This window comes from Suncus etruscus, chromosome 12 (genome assembly GCF_024139225.1).
Source record: "Suncus etruscus isolate mSunEtr1 chromosome 12, mSunEtr1.pri.cur, whole genome shotgun sequence".
NCBI classification, from domain to species: domain Eukaryota; kingdom Metazoa; phylum Chordata; class Mammalia; order Eulipotyphla; family Soricidae; genus Suncus; species Suncus etruscus.
The window spans coordinates 91,430,534-91,456,570 of record NC_064859.1 but is presented as its reverse complement, the minus strand read 5'-3'; the positions used below and the strand labels follow the sequence as shown (position 1 = coordinate 91,456,570).

The 26,037-nt window shown below is 49.2% G+C and overlaps 1 protein-coding gene across 1 annotated transcript in view; it reads right to left on the bottom strand.

Annotated features, from left to right (window-relative positions):
- Positions 1–26,037, bottom strand: part of DPYSL5 (dihydropyrimidinase like 5) — a 67,288-nt gene that overhangs the window by 23,630 nt on the left and 17,621 nt on the right. The window contains exon 2 of the mRNA XM_049784479.1: positions 8,921–9,185. Coding sequence (XP_049640436.1) covers positions 8,921–9,181 — 261 coding nt within the window. The 5' untranslated portion in view covers positions 9,182–9,185. The remainder of the gene's footprint in view (positions 1–8,920; positions 9,186–26,037) is intronic.

Sequence of the window (26,037 nt, the reverse complement as noted above, 5' to 3'; positions counted from 1 at the left end):
GGCTGTGAAGGGGCTTCGGGTACACAAGCCATGGACCTAGACTTGTTATTGAAACCAGAAATGCAGCCTCAGGAGAGGATTTGGGGTGACCCGGACTATTGGGCTGAGCTGAGGGCAACTGTAGCAGCTGCAGAGTCAAGTGAGGAGATAGGGCCAGTGGAGGCAGCTGGCAGGTGAAGAAACAAAGCCCAGAACCTCAGAGATTGAGGTGCCCCCCACTTCACATCTTTGGGGTCTCTCCAGGGACACTTTCAATAGATTTCTCATGGAGGACAGAGCCATAGTACAGAGGGGAGGATGTTTGCTTTGCACATGGCTGCCCGGGTTTGATCTCAGGCATCTCATATGGTCCCCAAAGCCTGTTAGGAGCAATTTCTGAATGCAGAGCCAGGAATAACCCCTGAGAGCCACTGAGTGTGCCTCCCCCCACCCCCAAAGAAGAGGAGCATAGGGGCAGGAAAGACAGAACAGCAGGGAGGGCATTTGCCTTACACGGGGCCTATCCGGATTCGATCCCTCGACTCTGCCAGGAGTATTTCTGAGTGCAGAATCAGAAGTAACCCAAGTGCTGCCGGGTGTGGCCCAAGGCAAAAAAATATATAAATAAATAAGAGAAAGGCATGAGACTCTTGAGACATTTCCCAAATTGGGTGACTCTCCACCCCCAGATGCTGGAATGAGGAGGGAAGGGTAGGAACCTCAGTTTCAACTGGGGATGCTGTTATTACCTTAAGGAAAGTAGGTTTGGGGGGTGTCTCTGAGTGACCTTTTGATTTTGGGGGGGGGCACACCCAGTAGTGCTTAGGGGATATTTCCAACTCAATGCTCCAGGGTTACTTCTAGCAGTGATGGGGCATCAAGCCCAGATCTCCAGAGTACAAAGCTCTCTCTCTCTCTCTCTCTCTCTCTCTCTCTCTCTCTCTCTCTCTCTCTCCCCCTCTGTTTCTGTCTCTCTCCCCCTCTCTCTCTGTCTCTCTCTCTTTCTCAGAGTCTGTTTGTCTGTCTCCCCTCCCTACCAACAAGTTCCTATTTCCCTGAAAGGGGCCCGTAGGTCAGGCCACTCTGCTATCTCCTGCTGCCTATACAGGACTGTGCTAGGTAAAACCAGCTAGCCCCATCTCCAGAACAGCCAACATCATAGAGATTTCTAGAAAGTAGAATGGGCGGGTGCCAGGGGTAGGGGAGGTGAGTGTTTAAGGGGACAGAACTTTAGAGGGGTTAGTGGGAAAGCCCTGGAGCAGAATGGTGGGAGGTACCTGATGTGGTTGTGGGTGTCACTGTGTGCACCCCAGAAATGGAGAGGGATGGGTCCCCTCAGAGCAATAACATCCCCAAAAGCCCAGAGTTTCACCCTGGGACTGCAACAGGAAACATTAAAGTGGCAACTTCAGACTCTATTTCGCCACTGCAAAAGTTGGGGAGGTGGGATGGCAAGTGAGCACAGCAAGCGCTTGTCTTGCACGTGGTAGACTGAGTTCAATCCCTGGCATCCCATACGATTGATTCCCTGTCTCTGCTATGACTGACCCCTGAGCAGAGGATCAGGAATAAGTCCTGAAACTGCCGGAAATGGTGCCCAAATCAAAAATAAACAGACTAACAAATAATTTGGGGGCTGGAGAGAGCTTAACTGCCTGAGTGCAGGCAGGAGCCCTGGGACCAGTCTCTTTACTGCTAGAATTGACTAAGAGCATCGAGCATGAGCATGAGCTCCACAGGGTGTGGCCCCACATCAGAAAACACCCCAAAACAAAGTCTCTTTAGAAGCAGGATGCTGCAGGGCTTGGACTCATATTCCTCGATTTACAGAAAAAGAAAATGGGACCAGGGAACCCCAACCAGCAAAAATTAGGGGCCTCAGACTCTGGGAACACCCCCTGGCACCCTCTGAGGCAGGCAGTCCCTCTACAGATCAGGACAGCCCGGACGAACCAGGGTGGGGAAGCCCCAAGTGAGGGTGGTCCTACTGCAAGGGAGGGCACAGGGCGATTTCAGAGCTGACCCCCTGAAAAGTGCTGCTCTGAGGGTGAGGGAGGAGCTCCAGCCCCAACCCAGCATCCGTTTAAATTTATTGTTTGAATCAAAGCCCCAGGACTGTGCTGTCTCCTGCTCTCGCGGTTGCCATGGAGACTGGGAAGGATCCTCATAGGGCACTGGGTGGCTGAGAGAAGGTGGCAGCGGCCCCAGGGAGGCCCTGGCAAAGGGGGCACACAGAGGGACCCTTTGTCTCCACCCCCCCAGCCCTTTCTAACCCTAAGGCGGGAAGCAGCTGGGCAGCCGGCCATGAGCATCTTGATTCAAAGTTGGTGCCCGCCTTGCCCGAAGCAGGAACATAGCCACACCATCCTCTGCCAGGCTGGGCATCCTCCCTGGGTCTCCAGCGCAGTAATGGCAGTGCGACCCAAAGCCAGGTTCACCCCCTGAGACAACGTCCCCAACTGGAAAGGAAGAAGAACTTTCTTCTTTGGGAGGAGGGCCACACCCAGCAATGATCAGGGCTGATTCCTCCTGGCACTCCTGGCAGGCTCAGGCGCCATATGGGAAGCCGGGGGATCAAATCTGGGTTGATTGTGTGCAAGGCAAGAGCCATCACTGCTGGACTCTGGCTTTGGCCCCAGAAAACCTCCCTTAGGGGCTTCAAAATCCAAACAACTGTGTCAGAGGTACCAAGTGGGGCTTGAGGTCTCTGCCTGCAGCCAGCCCACTGCCTCCCACCCCAGCTTCAGGAGTAGAAGGACCCCTAACGAATATATTTTAAGGGCAGGTCATGGGCTGAGTATGCCAGCTGCTGCCTGGAGCAGGGACCCTGGAACCAGAGGGTCAGTGCATCCCATTCCCAACACTGAGCCTTCCACAGGCAGGGAAATTGTCTGGGGCTCAGAGATATTGAGGTCACAGTCCACCAGGCTGAGCCTGGTAATATGGAGAATTGGGGTGCTGAAGCTGCAGGGAGAAGCCCCAGTGGGGTAGGGAGGCTGACAGGTGGGTTGTCCTGGGTTGGCTGTGTGCAAGGCACACCGCTGGGCTATCTCTCTGGCCCATGGCCTACAGTCTTACTGAAACTCTGCTCTCCAGGGCAGATAAGCTGAGAACAAACCACAATGAAATGCAAAGAACAAAGGTGGAGGACTTCATTCCTGGTATAAAAAACAAACAAACAAACAAAAAAAACCCAAAAGGACAGAAAAGGGGGCACAGAAACAGAACTTATTTTGGACAAGGTAAAATATTTCTAACAAATATGAGGGTGGAGAGATAGCACAATGGTAGAGCATTTGCCTTGCATGCAGCCAATTCAGGACAGATGTGGTTCGAATCCCTGCATCCCATATGGTTTCCCGAGCCTGTCAGGGACGATTTCTGAGCACAGAGCCAGGAGTAACTCCTGAGCACTGCCGGATGTAAACCCCCCCCAAAATAAAACAAAAAACAAACAAACAAAAACAACCCCCCAAAACAAAAAATAAACCAAACTTTCTAACAAATAGTGTTGGAGAAATTGAATTTCATATGCAAAACCCCTAACGGAACCTCTCAGCATCCCCCATTCACACAAATGAACTTTGAATGGTACATAGAGGGGCCAGAGAGGGTGCTCAGTGGGAGGGCACCTGTTTGACACAGGGAGGCCCAGACTTTTACCCACTGCGCTGCCAAGAGATTGTTAAAAGAAATTGAGAGTAAGAAGTCACACGTGGTGGTGTTCCAGGGTCACTCCTGGCAGAGGTCAGGGGACCTTATATGATGCCAATTGGGGTTGGCTGCATGTAAGGCAAGTACTCTACTCACTGCACTATCTCTGCATCTAAAAAATAATCATTTTTATAGGGGTGATCAAGACCACCCAAAAGCAGAAAGAGCATAAGGAGAACCATTTAAGACCCCTCGTGGATCTGTAAGACAGGACAGAGACATGCAACTTGATCTCCCCTTCTAGGCTGATCTCTCGGGGAGCCTCTACCTGGGCTTATCACAGTTTCCAGCCAAGCACTAAGTGGGTCAACATGGACCAGCAGTGTGCATGGCCCTGTAAATAATTGAATCCTTCATCAGGGCTCAGCATGGCAACAAGAGTGCGTCCAGGGACAGGGCAGAGCAAGGAGCCCCATTGTAGGACAGCCAGGGATGGGTCTGGGACAAGATCTGCTGCAGGAAACTAGGGCTCCTTGCAAAGAAGATGCTACCTAAGGCAGGACAGAAGCTGTGTGTGTGGAGGTGCCATTTCTCACCAGGATACAGAGAGAAAGAGGGTCCATCAGGGCCATGCCCACCTCCAGGGCAGCTTGGGATCTCCAGGCCCACCAGTTCTTCACATCTAAGATGTGACGTGGACCCAGATGCCAGGGGTGGTCTCAGCCTGTCCTCACCAGCCCTGTGTCGCCTCTGAGTTTTCCACAGGCTGCTGGGGAGTTCCCCAGCTATAAAAAGCCTGAGGCTCCAGGGAGAAGCTTCCCTCCTGGCTAATGAAGCCCAACAGACGGCTCCAAGCAGAGGGAGACAAAGAGGCCGCCTGGCCTGAGAGAGGCTGGCAGACGGCAGGGGGGCTGTGCGGTGGCCAGTCCAGGCTGGAGGGTTTGCCAGGCTTGGAGCACGAGAGGAAATGGTGCCAGCTGAGGGCAAGGTTCCGAGGGCTAGACTGGCACAAAGCATGGCCTGTCGTGCTGCCGAGGGTCTGGACTGCTAAACCACCTGTGGGAACATTTGCAGAATCTCCCAAACCAGTGTGCATGGACCCCACAGCCCAGAACCCAACGGATGCAGTGACATGAAGCTGGACAGAAGAGTGAACCGGCCAGAAGATGCAGCCTGAGCAGGAATGCCCAAGCCAATGAGCACCCAAGACCTTCAGAGAGCAGGCCGGATCTGTGCCAAGGGGCAGGAGCCCCTTAAAGCATGAAGGGAAACTCCTTAAAGTGCATGGATGAGCCCCAGGCAGGAAAGTCAAAACAATCAATGGAATTTTGCCGCTGTCAGTCCGGGGGGTGGGGGTTTGTTAAAGCCCTGACTGACACTTTTCATTCTTCATTTTGTACTGTTTTGTTTTGTTTTTGTTTTGGGGCCACACCCGGTGATGCTCAGGGGTTACTCCTGGCTATGCGCTCAGAAATTGCTCCTGGCTTGGGGGACCATATGGGATGCCAGGGGATCGAACTGCAGACAAGGCCCTTCTGCATCTGGCATCACAGAAGACTTCTGCAGCGACAGGGAGTGTCCCCTCTCACTTTCCTCCCAGCAAGGATAGCAGGACTGAGATACCTGAAGTTCTCATAGCCTGTCCTTCCTGGGGTCTGGACTGGGAAAGGGGTGCTTATATCCTCAGGGACATCATTCTAGACAAACCCTACCTATGACTGCATGGCCAGTCTCTGCTTGTCCCCTTTACACTCTGCAGGGCTGAGTTTAGGGGCCCTCATGACTGCAAGGCAGCAAGCTGCCAGGGCATGCCTAAGCTTTTAGGGGGGCTCAGCCCACCAGATGTATCCTCAGATTTTCCTGGTGGGTAGAACTAATTTAGCCCCCATGGGGTTCCTCAAAAGGCCCGCTGTGGGCGCCTTTTTCCCCTGCGTGGATGGTTGAGGAATTTCCAAAGAGACGCCTGACATTACATTTTCAGCCAGTATCTGACTATCTCTCCTTTGTTTCTATCAGGCAACATATTGACCTTTATCAAATAATTTGGCCCAGAAATTCCAGCACCAAAGTTTATTTGAGAACCCCTTTTTCTGGATATAGTCAGCCCTAAAAGCAAAGACGATTTTTCTCTCCTTTTCAAATATGTCCTTTACAGCTGCAATTTCTAATCAAGGGCGGAACCAGAATACAGATTTTGACTTTTGACCCTCCTCTAGAAATAGGGAAGCTCATTCTTGGGGATTTGGTACCTCCCTTTATTTAACCTCTATAACAATAGAGTCCAGCCTAGAAAGACCAAGTTTCTAGATATTTCCTATTTTCTCCTAATCCTGATTTTTGCATTTTAAGTAAGCTTGCAAGGAGTTGTGACCTTCTCTCTTGTAACTTAGAATTTTTAGTCACACCCATAGCTTAGGTATTGTTATTGTTGTACTAGGCTTTGTGATTACAATTCTTCTTCACCTGTGGCTAATTTTCCCCCTATAAATTCCCCTGCTCAAAAAATTAAACTTGTTGCACTCCTGCCAGAAACCCCACATTCTCTGTGTGGTTTCATTTATTTCATATTTCATATTTGGCCGCTTGTGCTCCCACTTTCCTATCGTGTAGTGCTACGATCCATGAGAACTGCTGAGACGCAAGACGTCTACACAGCAGCAAGCTCATTTGAGTCTCCATGTAAACAGGGGTGGAATTTTAGGGTGCAGAGACCTGGGAGGATTTAAGGACTGAGCCGCTGTTTTGGAGCTAGTGAAGACCCGCTCCTAGAAGTACAAGGGACCATGTCCTCAGCAATCCTGGACATGAGACTTGTGGTACTGGAGATTCTAAATTTGGTCCTGCATTCAGAAAAAAATTTGCTGATGAATCCAAACATGCTGGGTGGAGAACTACAGGTAAAGGCAGCATCATTCATTCATTCATTCATTCATTCATTTGTTCATTCATTCACTCATCCAGCCACTTTCTCCTTTAATAGACATTCAAGGGCGGTGCTCTAGATCTGCATCAGGGCCAAGTCCTGGGAGGATAGAACACCAGGCCTTGGGAGCCATAGACTGGCATCCGGGCACAGCCAGCTGATGGCTAATAGTCATAAAGCAACTGGAGAGGCTCAGGAGCTCTGAGGATGCAGGGAAGCAGCCACTGGCAATGCCATTTTCTGCTCATTCATCTGCTTTGCATGTCCAAAGTGGGTTATTTTATATTCCAGAACATATAGCAAGAGCTACCAACTCATAACTTTTTTTTTTTTTTTGTGGTTTTTGAGTCACACCCGGCAGTGCTCAGGGGTTATTCCTGGCTCCAGGCTCAGAAATTGCTCCTGGCAGGCACGTGGGACTATATGGGACGCCGGGATTCAAACCAATGACCTCCTGCATGAAAGGCAAACGCCTTACCTCCATGCTATCTCTCCGGCCCCCCAACTTGTAACTTTTAAATAATGTCATGGCAAGCCCCTCAGGAAGAAGGCCACCACTAGTATTTTTTAGGCACCTTTAAAAATAATGAACAGGTGAAGGGGGGTGTTCTGTTTGTGACTGTAACCCAATTATGATCATGTTACTTAAATAAAAATATATTTAATACAAAATAAAATAAAAAATAAAAACAACGAACAGGGGGCCGGAGAGATAGCATGGAGGTAGAGCATTTGCCTTGCATGCAGAAGAATGGTGGTTCAAATCCCAGCATCCTATATAGTTCCCCGAGCCTGCCAGGAGTGATTTCTGAGTATAGAGCCAGGAGTAACCCCTGAGAACTGCCGGTGTGACCCCAAAACAAACAAAAATAAAAAAAAATAAAAATAATGAACAGGGGCCCAGAGAGATAGTACAGCAATGTTCGCCTTGCAAGCAGTCGGTCCAGGACCTAAGATGGTTGGTTCGAATCCCAGTGTCCCATATGGTCCCCCGTGCCTGCCAGGAGCTATTTCTGAGCAGATAGCCAGGAGTAACCCCTGAGCACCGTCGGGTGTGCCCCCCCCAAAATATATATAAAATGAAAAATATATAATGGAGAGATAGTAGAGTTAGTAGGGCCCTTGCCTTCTACATGGCTGACCTGAATTTGATACCTGTTTTCCCAAAGGTTCTCCTGAGCACCATCAGGAGTGATTCCTGAGTGCAGAACCAGGAGTAAGCCCTGATCACTGCTGAGTGTAGCCCCAAAACAAACAAACAAACAAAAATAATGAACAGGGCCAGAACGATCTATAGGGGTTAAAAAATGATTTATAGGGGTTATATAGTCAATCCTGGTTAGTTTTATGGCCAGGACTTATCCCAGAGCCAAGAGTAAACCCTAAATGAAAATAAATAAATAAATAAATAAATAAATAAATAAATAAATAAATAAATAAATAAATAAAATGGATGAGCTAGGAGAGCCAATGGAGGAGGGTTTTTGCCTGTTTCTGTCATTACTGCCACTAAAATCATCTAGAAAAGACTTTTTGGGGGGTTTGGGTCACACCCAGCAGCACGCAGGGGTTACTCCTGGCTCTGGGCTCAGATATTGCTCCTGGCAGGCTCGGGGACCATATGGGATGCCGGAATCGAACCAGGGTCCATCTCTGGTCAGCCGCATGCAAGGCAAACCCCCTACTGCTGTGCTATCATTCTGACCCCTAGAAAAGGCTTTTTCTTTTGTTTGTTTGTTTGTTTTGGAACCATACCTGGCAATGCTCTTGGCTCTATGTTCCTGGCAAGGTTCAGGGGAACCATAACCATACCAGGGATCAAACCAGGGTTGATCGCTTGCAAAGCAAGTGCCTTTCTTGCTGTTCTCTTTTCAGCCTGTGTTAATTATTTTTCACCATCTTTGGGAAGTGATTTTAGCTTATTGTACCTGGAGGAGCCACCAAACCACCCCCCGCAATAATAAACACCAACTAATCCTTCTTTCTCTAGGTCTGAGATAAGTGACACTAAAATAGAGAAGGAAAAGCGGGGCTAAGGAAGTGGCTTAGTGGCAAAGCCTTTGCCTTGCATGGATGAGACCCAGGGTTCAATTCTAGGCACTGCAGAACAATAAAAACACACCCCCAATCCTGCCAAGGGGGACTGGGTAGTCCCAGTGATGGATAACACTGCTGTCCCAGGATCGGAGAAACCATGACACTCACTTAGCCTGAAATTTCCTATGTCAGTTGTCACTGGAGTCCCCCCAACAGCATCTGGAACCTTCCAATCAGTGGGGGCAACCTCATGCGTGCATGAGACTGGTGAAGCCTTAGCTTCAGAAAGAGAAGGCTTAGCAGGGGAAGGCCCGGGGCTGCACATACCTTGGTGCCATGGTAGAAGTCATCCACACACGTGGCATTCATGAAGGTCTGGTGGAAGTGCGTGCTGGTGTCTATGCCACCAGGGATGACCAGCTTCCCGGTGGCATCGATCACCTTGGCGCCGCCGGGGATCATGAGCTCGCGGCCCACCTGCTGGATGATCCCATTCTCGATGTAGACATCGGCTTCGTGGGTGCAGTCATCGTTCACCACTTTGCCGCCCTTGATGAGGATCCGCACGCTGGCTGAGTTGGCAAGCATGGTCCTAAGGGCAGGGCAGAGGGGGAGCTGGTCAAAGTCCCTTCTCGCTGGCACCCAGCTCCCAGCCTACCCCTCGGAGCCCACGGGCCAGGGGCAGTCAATAAGCAGGTCCAGTTGGGGGAATGTTCCCACTGCTGGGCTCCCAAGACACCCTTTGAACTCACAACTGGCCATTCTGGGGATTAGGTCACAGCGGCAGGAACCAAGGGGTGTGGGGACCCCCAAACAGATTGGTGTTCATCTATCCACAATGATGCTTGGGTTCTAGAGTCTCAGATAAAACACATTCTGCATATGAATACATTCAAACTGCCAAGGAGGGGGTGCTGGAGGTATAGCATGTTTGCCTTGCATGCAGACAGACCTCCCTCGGTTCAAATCCTGGCATCCCATATGGACCCCGAGCCTGCCAGGAGCGATTTCTGAGTGCAAAAGCAGGAGTAACCCCTGAGAAATGCTGGATGTGGCCCACACCCCCAAAAAAAACCCGCCAAGAAGGGAGTGGATGGCTAAAGAACCCCTCAAAACCCTGACGTATGTATGGCCATTGTCTCCATGACGCCTCATGTTCCTAAAGACATCAGAGTCTCCGGGGCATGTTCCAAGCCTCCAAAATCCTCCCAACCTCATAGCTATGACATGCACCCTTCCTTTAAATGGATTCCACTGCAGGGCACCCCCTGGATTTGCCTGAAAAGCAACCCCCACCCCCACATCTCACATGAGATAGCTGCACCAGCTCTAGACAAGAACACGAACTTTGGATTGGGGGCAGACAGTATAGTTCATGCCCTGCTTGTGACTTATGCTGGCTTGATCCCTGACATCACAGAGTTCCTTAAGCACTACTGGATATGGTCTTGAAGCCCCCCCCCCCCCCCAAAAAAAAAAAACCCTCCCATTCCACCTTAGCACAGGACTCAAGGTCCTGTTAACTCCTAACACCACAAGGCTGGACCAACAGCGCCTCCTCAGGCCCTAACTCTGAACTGCAGGCTGAATTAGCTAAGAATTGTCATGAGGGGCTCTGGGCTCTCCCCCCCCCCCGGCCCCCCCCCTGCCCCCAGGCACTGCTTGGAAGAGATATCTCCAGGCTCTCACGTTTAAATTAAATTTGTAGTTCCAGGGAGCAAACTGAGGTATGCTTGGAAGGTTTGTTCTTATGCATGCCAAATAAATACTTGACCATTGGACCACATCTCTGGCCCTCACTGACAGGCTTTTAAGAATAAACTGGGTTCAAATTCAAATAGATTCTGAATTCTAAATTCAGAAGCTAGAGAATTCTTAACACTGTTCAGAAGAATCAACACCCACCTCTTCCCAAACACAAGTGAAGGGAACCTTTCCCAACCATTTTATGAAGCCAATATACTACTCTGAGACTAAAGCCAGATAAAAAGTACCAATAAAGAGAGCGAGAGTGTATTCCTCATGAATGTAGAAACAGAGCAATAGCAAGTAACATCTGGCAAGAGAGAACTAGATACCAAAAGCAAGAGGGACTCTTCCAGGGATGAAAGGCTGAGCCAATATTTGAAATTCAATCAATGCAATTCAGCATATTAACAGTCCAGAGAATAAAAAATCTTCCCTATCAATAGCTGTGGGAAAAAAAAACACTTGACAAAACCCATACCCAATTCAAAACAAAAATGCCAGAAAAGTGGAATAGACATTTAATTTTTTTTCATGACAACAAAACCCCTTGAGCTAACACCAGAATTGATGCTGGAGACTGATAGATTCCTCCCACGCAGAGAAGCAGGCAAGGATGTTCACTCTCTGCTGCTCTACAATGGAGTTTCAGTCAGCAGTATCAGAAGATACATTAAAAGGCTTCAAGGTTGAGGAGGGGAAGAATTTTATCTTTCAAACCAGAAAGAGAGATAGTACAGAGAGCAAGAGAGATAGTACAGAGAGCAGGCAGGGTGCTCATCTTTTTTTTTTTTTTTTTATTAAAAAAGAATTTTGTTTTTGTTTTTGGGTCACCCCTGGTGGTGCTCAGGGGTTACTCCTGGCTCTGAGTTCAGAAATCACTCCTGGCAGGCACAGGGGAACCATATGGGGTGCCGGAATCAAACTACTGTCCGTCCTGGTTTGGCTGTATGCAAGGCAAACACCCTACTGCTGTGCTCTCTATTCAACCCCCAAGGATGCTCATCTTGCTTATAGTCAACCTGGGTTCGATCCCCCAGCTCCCGGCTTGACATATGGTTCCCAGATCCCCATCAGGAATGATCCCTGAGTGCTGGGCCAGCTGTAAGCCTTGAGCACTGCCAGGTGTGGACCCAAAACCAAAACCAAAAATCCCTCCCTTTATGCAAATACCTGATGGTTTGTGTAGACAATCCTAAAGAATCTACAAAGGAGTTCCTAAAATGTTAGCTTTGCAAGGTCACAAGATAAAAAAAATAACAATGCACAAAACTTACCATTTTTCTATGTATTAGAAAAGAGCAGGTGTAGAAAGAGAACATGGAACAATGGGTGGGGGAGGCAAATCATAGAATGAAATGTCACCAAAATAAAATTTTTTCTTAGACATAAATCTAAGCCAATATTTACTGAAGATTACAAGATGCTGCTGCTCAGAAATCAAATATAAACAAATGGATATACTGTAGTGTTAAATAATTAACGATGGTGGTGGATAGTGAAGGATGGAGGCCTTTGTCCTTAGGCCCCCGCCACGTGGCTTCATCCCCCACCAACCGGCGGGTCTGGGGTCCAGGAAAGCGACGGGTATTGAACTCACTCACAGGCAGGCATCAGGAAGCATCAGTTTTATTCATACCCTATCCACCACATTGTGTGGCCTCTATTATAACCTTTCAAGCATTTGCTATTCTTTGCTAGCCCTGCATCTTAATTCCTTTCCGCCATCTTCCCTTTGGGCTCCATGCTGGTCAAAGACCAAAAGGGCAGAGCGCCAGCCAAAAGCCCTAATTCCCTCTGGTCCATACCTTATCTACCTTTTCCAAGACCCATCCCAGGAATGGGCGGGGTCTTGCAGGTAAGGTCAAGTTTCCTAGGGAGAAAGGGTGGGGGATGAGGCTTCAATATACCATGTTCATGGAGCGCAAAAGTCCACATGGTACAGAGGTTGCATTGTCCAGAGTCAATACACAAATTTAAAGCAATATTAATCAAAAATCTTAGCAATTATCTCAGAGAGGCACAATCACTGTCAACATTGATGTAGCTTATCAAAGAAATTGAAGTAGCTACAATAGTTTTGACCAAAAAATACAATAAAAAGAATCCTGGTCTCTCTGCCAGCATCCAGGATAGGAGATGCCCAAAGGGTGAATCAATAAACAGAATTGGGCTTGAGAGATTGTACAGGGATACTTGCCTTGCATGCAACTATCCTGTGTTTTTTTTTTTTATTGTTGTTGTTTTGGGACCACACCCAACAGCACTTAGGGGTTATTCCTGGCTCTGTGCTCAAAAATTACTCCTGGAAGACTTGGGAAACCATATAGGATTCCAGAGATCAATCCTTGGTCAGCCATGTGCAAGGCTTACGCCCTTCCTGCTTTGCTACTGCTCCAGTCCCCTCATCCTGGGTTTGAATCCCAAACAACACACAAGGTTCCTTGAGTGCCGGCAGGAGTCACTCCTGAGCATAGGTAGGTGTGAGATGCTCCTTTTCTCCCATAAACATGAAACACAAAATAACTTGAGGTGATGGGCAGGATACTGATTCCTTATTTGTTTTTTGGGGGATAGTTGGCAAAATCTGGTCAAATTCTAACCTTTCCAATAAAAATAAAAATAGAGGGGGCCAGAGCAATAACACAGCGGTAGTGTATTTGCCTTGTACGCGGCCACCCCTGAACATATCCTGATTTGATTCCTGGTGTACCATATGGTCCTCTGAGCCTGCCAGGAGTAACTTCTGAGCACAGAGCCAGGAGTAACCCCTGAGTGCCATCGGGTATGACCCAAAAGCCAAACTAACTAACTAACTAACTAAATAAAAATAGAGACAACGAATCTCTGCTAACGATGCAAACAAAGGCAGCAATGTATTTTTCTCCTCTGCATTGCTCCATTCTTCAAGCCATTGATCAGTACTGGGAAGCTTTGCAATCTAAATGGAAAGGCCCAGTGGTCACAAAAGGCACAACTCTCCCTTTTGGGGGACACCCCATGAGTAACTGCAGGGTTACTCATGGCTCTGTGCTCGCCAGTAATTCCTGGTGGTGTTCAGGGGTCCTGAGGCAGTACCAGGCTGGCTCCAGGTTGGCAGCATGCAAGGCATATACAGACTGTACTATCTATCTGTCCAGCCTATAGGACTGTCACAGAGGCAAGCTGGGATCAGAGAGCTGAGCCTGCTGTATCCTGGGCACAGTCAACAAAGGCCAGGGCATTGCTGGATTTGTTGCCAAGCCAGAATGTGAGTTTGTGCTCACCAGACAGGTGACTATGTCTGGACCTTATCCCCCCATCAGGGTTGGTAGAGTTTGACCTGCACCATAGCTAAATTACATGATGGGACAATTTTTACCTGGGGACACCTGCTCCTTGTATGAGGCATTCCAGGCCCTGTGGGGGAGGGCACAACCCTGAGGGTGGTGAGGAGCAGGAGGCTACAGAGCAGTGGGGACCCCACATCGCAGCCTATTGTCTGAGGCAGGAGTGAAAGGGCACATGTCTCAAGAGAGCTTTGTCCTTGTGTCTGGTGTTTTCATTTACTACACAATGACCAGGAAATGAGTTTTGTTGGGGGGGGGGGGGGTTGGACCCGGGTACTCTGGAACCTGGGAGGCCTCCAAGGCGTGGAGTCTCTCCTGGGACAAAGCCTCAACTCAGTGAGCCCACAGGATCAGTGCATGGTCTCCTGCAAGAGGGAACTGGGGGTCCCAGGGAAGGGGGATCACTGCAGAGCCTCAGTGCAAATCAAATGCACACTTCACCTTTTCAAAGGGATTTTCTTTATCTGTGTGTTGGGTCATTTGCTTCTAGGCCACACCCAGCAGAACTCAAGGGCAACGAACTCCCACCTCAGTGCTTAAGGGTTGCTTGTGCTTGTGCTTGAGGGACGGTTGTGCTGGGGGTAGAACCCAGGTGTTCTGCATGCAAAGTCCATGCTTAGCCTTTCAGCATCTCTCTGGCTCTCCAAGCTTTTTAGAAGGAGAGTAGAAATATTTACCTAGGGAAGCCTCAGCGTGGTATTCATGTAACCTGCTTATCACTCTAGACTACAAATTATCTGGACCCCAGGGTGGAGAGGTGATCACAGCTTCCTGAGATCATTCCTGTCCCAGTTTGTTTGCAGGAATTCAAAGTTGAGCCTCTTCTTCAACCAAATTAAGGGCAACATTTTTTTTTATACCTTAGCTTTGTTCTCATTGAGTTACAGGAAATTTTTTCAACAGGAGAATCAATTCCCATACCTGAGCAGAGCAGAGATGACTGGGGGCGGGGGGTGTTTCTGTGCATACATGCTTTTTTTTGTTTTTCTTTTGTTTAAGGGCCACATCCTGAAGTGCTCAAGAGTTAACTCCTGGCTTTGCACTCAAGAATACCTCCTGGCAAGCTGAGGGACCATATGAGATGCCAGGGATCAAACCCAGTTTGGTGCAAGGTAAGCGCCCTCTCTGCAATACTATTGCCCTGACCCCTGTAGATATATTCTTTCTTATCGTGTCGATTTGAATCCTTTTCATATTTTGGCAACAAAATGTTCTCTTTCTTTTATTTAATTTTTTTTCGGGGGCTGGAGAAAACATACAGCGAGTAGGGTGTTTGCTTTTCACATGACCAATCCAGGCATAATTCTTGAGTGCTGAGCTAGAAGTAACCCCTAAACACTGCCGGGTGTGAGTTCCCCTAAAAATGTTTTGAGGTTAGTAAATGATGTCAGCGAGTGCTCTCCACAAAATTATCCCTGAGGGTCTTGATTTTCACCCAACACTTTGTACAGTAAAGAGCAATTTCAACAAGGTTTTCCAGATAGAATCAGATGCCCTCACAGCTGGCTTTACTTTTTTTTTGGTTAAATTTTTTGGTCACACCAAGTGATGCTCAGGGCTTACTTCTAATTCTGTGCTCAGGAATCACTCCGGATGGTTCTCAGAGAATCCTGAGTGTTGCTGGGGATAGAACCCAGATCAGTTGTGTGCAAGCGTCTTACCTTCCATGCAATCTCACTGCCCCTTGCCAGCTGGCTTCAGATCAGTGAATTGGGCAAGGCACTCACAAGGAAGTTTCTGGAAACCAGAAACCACAGGTAGGCAGAATCAAACCCTGATCACTGCAATCAGTAGCTGTCCTGATCAGCTTGTGATCTCTGGCAGTGACTGATGGACCGATTGAGCCAATGCCCAGTGCCTAAATCCTTAAGTCTGAGCCAGACTGTGGGCACATGGCAGAAAGTAGGAACCATTTAAGAGGTCAGAAATTTTTACACATGACAGGACCATACCCAGAGGTGCCAGGGTTTGAACCAACATGAGTTGCATGCAAGCTCGGAGCCTTAACTCCGGGACTATCTCTGGGCCTGAAGAATTCATGGTCATGTGACAGCCATGAAAGGTAGTTTGTTAAGGACCAAGTGTACCTTCCACCATCTGAAGTCTAATTTGGGGAGTCCCAGGGAAGGAGAAGGATCTGTGGAGGATTTTAAGGGCACATGAGGTCATAAGGGTTGGGGGCTGACCCCAAAGGGTCACTGTCCCCTTAGGAAGAGAATCAGAAGACTCCCTTTTTTCCTCTTGTCCTTTCCTAGCCCTCCCTCATGAGCCACGTACATGCAGGAGAGACCAAGTGGGGACAGCAGGAAGTTACTCTGCCAGGATGGAATCCCTAGTCATCAGTCAGCTAGGCTGGTTCCTGACCTCAGGCTTCAAGCAAGCCTCCAGAATATGAAAATGCAGCATTTCTGCGATTGAGGCTTTCCAGTCTGAGGCAGTCAGGGGTGACTCGCTCTGAGCCCCAAACCAATCTGGAAGGGCGGTCCAGACTAAAATCTGTCACTGCAGCTGCTTCATGGAGCAACTTCCTTGAGGTAACAGCCCAGTCATGCTCCTGATGTAGCCCAACTGTGAGGAACTCAAGCCTACTATCCTCAGAGCTGCCCCTGACCATTAGCCTGGCTAGCCTTGTGGGGTCTCCAGACTTTAGGACCATCCAGAACTGGGCTGGTGCATGCAGCTAACATCACAGCACACGTCCTGCCTATGGTGCCTTTATCAAAGGTTGTTTTCAAATGAACAACTGTGTGTCCCCAAACATTCCATGACCTACACCTTGAAAACAGGTGTGAAAAACACACCAGGCAGCTCTAGATAAATCGGTAGATGAGGCAGAAAGATGCACCTGCTGGCTCTCATGGTGAACTGAGGTGGTGAGACTGGCTGCCTCATTCTATCAACACCCACCCCACACGGTCACACATTCCTACACAGGCCCTCACTGCTGCTTCTCACCTCCCAGTCATTCATTAGCATCTTATACACACTCTATCTCTCTCTCACACACAAACCTACATAATTGCCACAATACTATGTGCCACAACACTCAGACTCAAGCAAGATTCACACACACTTATACACACATTCTGACGTAGACTCGCACACAATTATATACACACAACACTCACTCGTGCATTCTCACATCCACATCCACACAACACTCAGACTCAAAGGCACTTACACACATTCACACAACATTCATTGACACACAGCACTCAGACACACACATATACTGACTTTTACACACACACACACACACACACACACACACACACCTACGTGTGGAGCTGAGCAAAGGAAGGCTATTTGTGGTATCTATTTCCAAAGCAGGCTGGCTGTATGCATACATGTGTGTAAACACAATGGAGGTGCGGGTGGGGAGGTCCTTGGAGAGCCCCAGTCCCCAGAGGAAGTCAAAGGGAAGGGCCAGAATGTGTGGAGAAATTCAGCCTTGAATTCTGTAACTGCCACGGCTCAGATGGTTTCTTTGCTCTGGGGAAGACAGCTTATGGGAGAACATTCTGGTCAGTCATTCTGATCTAGGGACAGTCACCAAATCTCCATTTTCTTCTGAACAATTACTGAATGGAGCTACTCTCTGGCTCACTGAACAGGCACCTCTTTTGTGGAAGGAATGAACTCCTCAAATTCTATGTTGGCGCCCCCAGTCTGAGGCCCCTTGTGACTAGAGTTTTGGGAAGTGGGTCCTGAAGGTACAGCACTCACAGAAATCTCCCTCCCTATGAGTGAGGCAAACACCAAAGGCAGCTGTTTGCCAGCCCAAAGGGAGATCTTAGACTTCTGGCCTGCATAGCTGTGAGGAATGAACTTCTGTGTTAAGTCCCTTGGTCTGTGGTACTTTCATTCTAGTAGCCCACACTAAGATACTACACACATTAACTGGAAATGATCAACATCAAATATCAGCAAACCATGGGGTCAGAGAGGTAGCATGGAGGTAGGGAATTTGCCTTGCATGCAGAAGGATGGTGGTTTGAATCCCGGCATCCCATATGGTCCCCAGAGCCTTCCGGGAACGATTTCTGAGCATAGAGCCAGGAGTAGATCCTGAGCGCTACTGGGTGTGACCCAAAAACAAAACAAGAAAAAAAAACAACAAACATCAGTAAACCATCATTCACCTCTGGGTTGGCACTGGGATGGGAGACATAGTACAGGGTAAGGCCACTTGCCTTGCATTCAGTTGACCCCCCACTCAAACCCCAACACCCATACTCCCCACTCCAGGCTCTACTAGAAGTAATTCCTAAGCACGGATACAGGAGTAAGCCCTGAGCACAGTTGAGGGTAATTCAGTCTAATCTGCTATCCCCGACCCAAATATCTGACACTTACTTTAAAGACTTCAGGGATGGTCTTGACTGAAGACCAGCAATTATAGACCAGCTGATGATCTCAGGGGCCCAAGAGCCTGTCTTCCTGTGATCTGTTGGCAGTAATGGAGCCTCATGGGGGAATAGCTATTTCTCTTGGAAGAAACAGCTCATAAGTCTCAGTGAGTGACCTTGAAAGATAATACAGTTGGGACCAGAGTGATAGCACAGCGATAGGGAATTTGTCTTGCACGTGGCCTACACAGGACAGACCTGGGTTCAATCCCCAGCATCCCAGAAGTGATTTCTGAGCACAGAGCCAGGAGTAACCCCTGAGTGCCACCGGTGATGGCCCCAAAACAAAACAAGCAAACAAAAAATTACAGTGACTTCTAACTAAAGGAAGCAAATGAAGTTTTAATAACCACATGGGCTTCCTAGAGTCACTTTATTTCTGCTATCTAGTTGTTAGTGTGACTTGTCATTGCCAAGTCAGATTCCTGATTCAGGCCACAATCGATGACTTTCTAACCTCTGTACCTCAGTTTCTTCTAACAGGCCCAAATACACATGACAGGAGACAGCTGTGGATCTCAGAATTCCAAGAAAGACTCTGTTGTTTGTTGCCTTTCTCAGTGGAGGGGGTCACTACACACGGGAAGCCAGAACCCACTTCTGTCAGCTGATTGTTTTTGGGGGGAACATTAGAAGGCAGCTGTGGATCTCAGAATTCCAAGAAAGACTCTGTCGTTTGTTGCCTTTCCCAGTGGAGGGGGTCACTACACACGGGAAGCCAGAACCCACTTCTGTCAGCTGATTGTTTTTGGGGGGAACATTAGAAGGAAATTTGTTTCCTATTCTTTCAACAAGCAGTTCTGGCCCTCTCACTAGATAACAACCGGACTACCTTGTGTTTCTTCTGGGCTACTGAATGCTCCAGTCAAACATAAAACAGTTCTTGGTGGGAGTGGGACCAATGGTGTCTAAAAGTTATGGATGTCTTCTCATTCTGGGCACAAAGAAGATGTGGTTCTAGACAGGAATCTTGGTTATGAAACTTGAAAACCTTGGGAGGAATCTATAGAGGTGTTTATTATTTTATTTTATTTTTGCTTTTTGGGTCACACCCGGTGGTGCTCAGGGGTTACTCCTGGCTTTGTGCTCAGAAATCATTCCTGGCAGGCTCGGGGGACCATATGGGATGCCAGGATTCGAACCACCGTCTGTCCTGAATCACCTGCATGCAAGGCAAATGCCCTATTGCTGTGCTATCTCTCTGGCCTCTATAGAAGTGTATAGATGGGAGCTGTCTACCTTTAGGATGTTGACCCACTGAGTATATCAATGGGCCTCAGATGAATTCTGATTCATAAATCTTTGAGAAAATAGGAATGGGCCTTTAGTCATCCAACTCGTTTCTGATCCCTATACATTTCTGTAGTAGCTATGTTATGTGTGCTACAAAGTTATTGCAAATAATTTATATGAAATGTTATGATAATATAAATCTATCAGGATATAGATGCCCCCCCAATTCCCTTTGCTTAATCTAAACTTTGCTCCTCCAGCTCCTGTCTATGCAAGCCAATGAAGACAAACCACACTACTGTGCTCCCAGGCAGAAGGGGATGGGGAAGAAATGGCGGAGAAAGATTCGCACACACGTCCAGACTCAGAACTTCAGTGTCCAAGTGCCAGCCTTGACTAGTTGTCTCTAGTCCTGGCCTAACCATAAGCGACTGGGAACCCAAGGGAATCAGACCAAGTCTAACAAGTACTGTTTTCCTACAAATACAGGGGATCACAAGACTTTTTCATTTTATTCAGAGCAGCAGTAACACCTTTCAAGGCAAGATGGTGGGTAGCTTGGATGTGCCAAGACTTATCCCACTGTGCTCGGCTGAAAGCCCCCAATTGTCTGCTTTGGTGGCTTGGATCCTTTCTCTTCCTGAATCAGTGGTGGGCTGGAGCTAAGTGGAATGTAGACCCAGGGAAACAGACTCCTGGTGATGGTGGTGGTGGTGGGGTGCTATACCATCTGGGAAAGTCTTCATGAGAAACTGCCTCTGGGGTCCAAGACCTTGTACAGTGGGTAGAACACTTGTTTTACACACAGCTGACCTGGGTTCCACCCCTGGCACCCCATATGGTCCCCTGGGCTCCACGAGATGTGATCCCTGAGTGCAGAGCCAGGAGTAATAGCTGAATGCTACCAGGTATAGTCCAGAAACAAACAAAAACAAAAACAAGGGGCTGGAGAGATAGCACAGCAGTAGGGTGTTTGCCTGGCAAGCAGCTGATACAGGACGGACGCTGGTTCGAATCCCATATGCTCCCCACATACCAACCATGCCTTCCAGGAGCGATTTCTGAGCACAGAGCCAGGAGTAACCCCTGAGTGCTGCCGGGTGTGACCCAAAAACCAAAACAAACAAAAAACAAACTCATGTTAGAAATGGCAATAGTGGGGCTGGAATGAGCACAGGGGCTGGAGCACAGGCTCTGCACGCAGGAAGTCTGTGTTTTTATCCCTGGCACAGGAGATGCTGCAGCCAAGACGGTCAGGAGTGAGCACTGAGCAGGGAGTAGTTCCTTAGCACCCCTCTCCCCCTCAAAAGCATTGGTGATTGCTCTCTGCTCTCTAGATAGAATAAATGCCTGCTCTCCCCTCCTGTTCCCCTGGCTGAGTAGCCACAATGCCATCAGGGTTTGGGCAGTGCCCACAGCTGCCTGGTGAGAGGCAATCCCACACTCCTAGAAGGAGTCCATGTCAGTCCGCCAAGTAAATGCCAAGCGTGGAGCGTGCCTTGGAAATGTCTGCTCCTGTCATCACCTCCACAGCTCCAGGGCGGCAGGGAGGCGTCAGACAGGCAGCGCCTGCACCCCGGCCCCACACAGCTGCCTCTTTCAGCAGCTCGGCTGGAGGACCCCCCCACCCACCCCCCTACCCCCAGTCCCCTGCAGATGCACAGACCAGCATAGAGCAAAGAGATGGAGACTGATTCTGACAGGAAACCAACCTCGGAGGAGAGTGGTAGGAGCAGACTCAAGGCCTGTCTCTTTTGTACCCGACACGGGTTCGAACCACCTTTCCCTCTTCCTGAAAGAGCTACAGTAAAAAGCAGGACTTGGATCTTAGATCATGGACCTTGCACTCTTTTTTTGGGGGGGGGGCAGGGTGGGCACACCCGGTGACGCTCAGGGGTTACTCCTGGCTCTGAGCTCAGAAATCGCTCCTGGTTTGGGGGACCATATGGGATGCCAGGGATAGAACCCAGGTTCGTTCTGGGTTCAGCTGCATGCAAGGCAAACGCCTTACTGCTCGTTCTGGCCCCATTGTGGATAAATATATATATATACACTGCTGCGCTATTGCTCTGGCCCTGGACCTTGCACTCTTGGCAGAGGACAGAAAGGGGCAGTCTGGGGGCCACGGAGGGCTGGGGGAGGCTGGTCTAGCTTTCTAGGAATACTTTCCCTTGTCCCCTGGAGCTTACATTTGTTAAGAATCTAAAGGTGGGGCCGGAGAGATAGCATGAAGGTAAGGTGTTTGCCTTTCATGCAGAAGGACGGTGGTTTGAATCCCTGCATCCCATATGGTCCCCCCAAGCCAGGGGCAATTTCTGAGCGCATAGCCAGGAGTAACCCCTGAGTGTCAAACAGGTGTGGACCCTCCCCCCACACACACACACAAATAATCTTTAAGGTAGCACCTGAGCAGCAGACTGGAGCAGAAACAGACCTACCACTGCTCTCTCATCTCTCATCAGGAGCAGCAAGGAGGTGGGACAGTGAGGGAAGATTCTGGGCGGGGTGTCACCTCAACCAAACATAAGTCACGAAAGGAATATTCAGGCTAGAGAACTGGTATGGCAGGGAGGGCACTTGCCTTGCACAAGGCTGACCTGGGTTCCATCCCTGGCAACCTAAATGATCCCTGAGCACCACCAGGAGTGATCCCTGAGCAAAGATCTGGGAGTGAGTCTTGAGTACTGCCAGGATTTTTCTTTTTTCTTTTAATGGTTTTTGGGCCACACCCGGTAGCGCTCAGGGGTTACTCCTGGCAATGCACTCAGAAGTCGCTCCTGGCTTGGGGGGCCATATGGGAGGCCGGGGGATCAAACCACAGTCCGTCCTAGGCTAGCGCTGGCAAGGCAGACACCTTACCTCTAGCGCCACCACGCCGGCCCCTGGGACTTTGATTTTTGATCCCCCATATCAAACGAGCCATAAAGGAAAATCGGAGGTGAACAGGAAATAACAATTTCCTTTGGAGAGTTTAGTTTTGCTGCACTGGGGACATATCCAGTAGAGCTCCTGTTGCTGTGCTCAGGGACTTCCTGGTGGACCATGCAATTTGGGCATCAAGCTTGGGGTTCCCCCTTGCAAACCAGGCACTAAGAGCTACTTAAGAGCTACTGCCCTGGCTCCTCTTCATTTAGTTTTGAAAAAAGTAGGTAGCTTGGGCGTCAGAGTGATAGCACAGCGGGTAGGGCATTTGCCTTGCACATGGCCGGCCCAGGTTCGATCCCCAGCATCCCATATGACTCCCAAGCACCATCAGGAGTGATTCCTGAGTGCAGAAGTAGGAGTAATCCATAAGTACTACCATCCATGGTTATAAAAAGAGAGGGGTGGCCAGGCTGTCTATAGGGGTTTGTGAGTAGGAAGACACATTGTTCCTGCTACTTCTCCCAAGCCCCACACAACACCTGCATTCCATGGCCTTGTTTGTTCCCATAAACCCCACATGGAGAGCCCAGTATGGGGCATTCTCCTGAGGCTAGTAACAGGAAGGGGGTCCAACAGAACCCCAGAAGCTCTAGGAGGTGTGAGTCTACTCTGGACACAAACATGGACAGAAAGTTGCAGTGTGCGAGGCATCGAGGAGGACAAGGAGGATGGATCATCTAACAGCTCTGGGGTTGGGCCGGTTGCACTGAGCAAAGGCAAGAGTAGCATTCCCGGGGATTAGCCTGAGAGGGTGCTAAGAGGGACCACTTGTGGGCCAGCACCTGTTCCTAAGACACAGGTGGCTCAGGGGGTCTTGCTGAGGGTGTGTGTGTGTACATGTGTGCTCCACAGGGACCAACTCCCAGGAGTGAATGTTTCTGTGTGTCCAAGGTGGCAGCCCTTGCCACCTTGAAGAAAGTGTCAAACATTGTGTTAGTACTGGGCATCAGAGCAACCTGATTCCTTTTAAGTGCTCCAGCCACTGGTGGAAGTCACAGCAGGAGGAGGGCTGGACCTCAGCAGATTGCTCTCAATTTGACCAATGTCTCTCCTTTGCACCCCACTCCATTCAAGGCCCACTCCATGGGTAGGACAGGGAATTCCAGGGAGCACCGGGCTTTCCCAAGACCAGAAATCACATTAATTGTACCAGAGCAGGGGAAGCATTTACTTACAAATGGCTGATCCTAGTTCAAGAACCACAAGTGTCCCTTCGACTCCCCCAGTAGTGATCCCTGAGCAACACCAGGTGTGGCCCCAAACCAACAACAACACAAGAGAAGTCACATCACCCCGTTCCAGATTCCACGCCCAGCTGTGCCCTCTGCTCACACCACCTGTCTCCAGGCCCAGAAAGAATTCAGGCAGCTGCAGATTCACGGCTCCCAATCCCCGAGTGGCTGCTTCCTAGGATAGTCAAGGGGTGGAGGACATCAGCACTGATTGTCAGAAAAGGGGCTCAGAGACAGACCCCGGAAAGATCTACAGCCTGGGGTGGGGAGAAGTCCCAGCAGAAAATGGGAAACTGAAATGGCTCCTGTCTCCAGCTGATCTGTGTAAGCACAAGGATAGCCACATGCAGAAATGCTGAGCAACATGGCAGGGAAGGTACCGGAGAGAAGGCACCAGAGATACAGCAGGGAAGGTACGAGGGCCACCAGCTAACCGGCCACCTTCAGCATGTCCCACCCAGGAGCAAGTTCCAGCTCAAGGTGGAAGACTACCCCCAAGAATCTGACACGTCTCGAAAGTGGTTCTTTATGTGTGTGTGTGTGTGTGTGTGTGTGTGTGTGTGTGTGTGTGTGTGTGTGTGTGTGTGGTGGTGGTGATGGGTCGAGGGAAGAGACCCAAGATCTCTGCTTGGGGAGGAGCCCAAGGTGGGAGAAGCTTCTGGAAGCTATCGATCTCATCTTGGACCTGGGGGAAGTGACCTGGCTGGTAGTACCCTATACATTTCTTCTGCAAACCTTGTGCTTCCTAAAACATCTGATAAACACAAACACACGCCATCTCAGACCATAAGCCAGGCTTAAAATGAATGTGACAGGAATTACTACAAACCAGGCAAAAATAGACCCATCAATGACAGATGAGATGAGAAGAAACGAGGCTTGTTATGATGATTTCCTCTAACTTTTCAAACTTCCTATAAATATAGCGCTACTCCTGTAAAGCCACGGGGCACTGTAAGGTCACCTGCTTGCTTTATACTGAATCAAAAAAGAAAATGGGAATGAGGTGACCAGCTTTCCCTCTTCTTTTCAGGAAGCTGGACGAGTGTGGGGCTTTATTTGGTCTCCAGGGGATTCCTCAGGGGTTCCCCCGTCCTCTGCCTCTTCTCCTTAGAAGAAATTGGATATTTCTGGCATTGTGGAGGAGACTGGGCTAGAACGGGGGCGGACACACAGTGAATGCAAAGTGCCGACGGAGATGAAATGCTAGGAGAGGTGAAACTCTTCGCCTGAGTGATAGCACAGCATGCCTTGCATGCTGCCAACTCAGGATGGACCCGGGTTCGATCCCGGCATCCCATTGGGTCCCTGAGCCTGCCAGGGGCAATTTCTGAGTGCAGAGCCAGGAGTAATTCCTGAGTGTCGCCAGTGTGGTTCAAAAATAAGGGGGGGGGAGAGAAAGAGAGAGAGAGAGAGAGAGAGAGAGAGAGAGAGAGAGAGAGAGAGAGAGAGAGAGAGAGAGAGAGAGAGAGAGAGTTGAAATTCTGCCTTTTGCTCAGGCCAGTGAAAATAGATCCTTCTACTCCCAAATGGGCCCAAGATCCCAAAGTGGGGGTGTGGGGTGGCAGGCAAGGGCTGGCTGACAGGGTGGCTTATTTGGATGGTGGCACTTGGTTGGTAAGAATGGAGCAGGGCATGGCACCCCCAGGACATAGGAACACTTGCACTGATGTAAACCAGTGTCACCTAACTGAAGAGCACATTTTTTTTTAAATTGGGGGGGGGCCCACTGGAGAAATAGTACCGAGGTTAAATCAGATGAATCCAGTTCAATTGCTGGTACCCCATATGGTCTCCAAGTCAAGAATGCTCCCTGAGCACAGAGCCAGGAGTACCCCCTGAGTACCACTAAATATGGCCCAACTCTCTCTCCTTTCTATTTTAATAAAATAATCCAGCTAGGGGCTGGAGAGATAGCACAGTAGTAGGACTTTTGCCTTGCAAGCAGCCAACCCAGGCCAGATGGTGGTTCAAATCCCAACATCGCATATGGTCCTCTGAGCCTGCTAGGAGCAATTTCTGAGCTCAGAGCCAGGAAGAACCCCTGAGCACCACCAAGTGTGACCCCCCTCACCCCAAAAAATCCAGCCAGAGGCTGAGGCTTCTGGATGAGACCCAGGAAGGCATGGGCTGTTCTGGCATCCTCACAGATAATATAAATAAAATAGCATCTCTCCTAAAGACATAAAAGCCCCCTGCCTAGGAATGAATTCTGTGGGAATTCTGCTGCACTGCTGTTAGTCAGAGCAAGTATTTCGAGCACAAGCTTAAAGTCTGTCAACATGAACACTGTGGAAATGGTACTTCCTCAGATTGTGGGGGAGGGGCCCGGGGGCAGCAGCTATGGAAAACACCATGCAGGCCACCCCAACAAGGAGGCTCTCAGATGCAGCACCACCAAGAAAAGTCACGGGGCAGAAAGTGACCTGCTCGGAGGTGCACAGACATGAGAGGCCTCAGATATCTTGTGGATATACACAAATATAAAATGGCACATGCATTTAGTGCCTCTCTCTAGTCACACATATGACATCTCATTTCTAGGCAATAAATAGCTTTTTCAGAGCCGT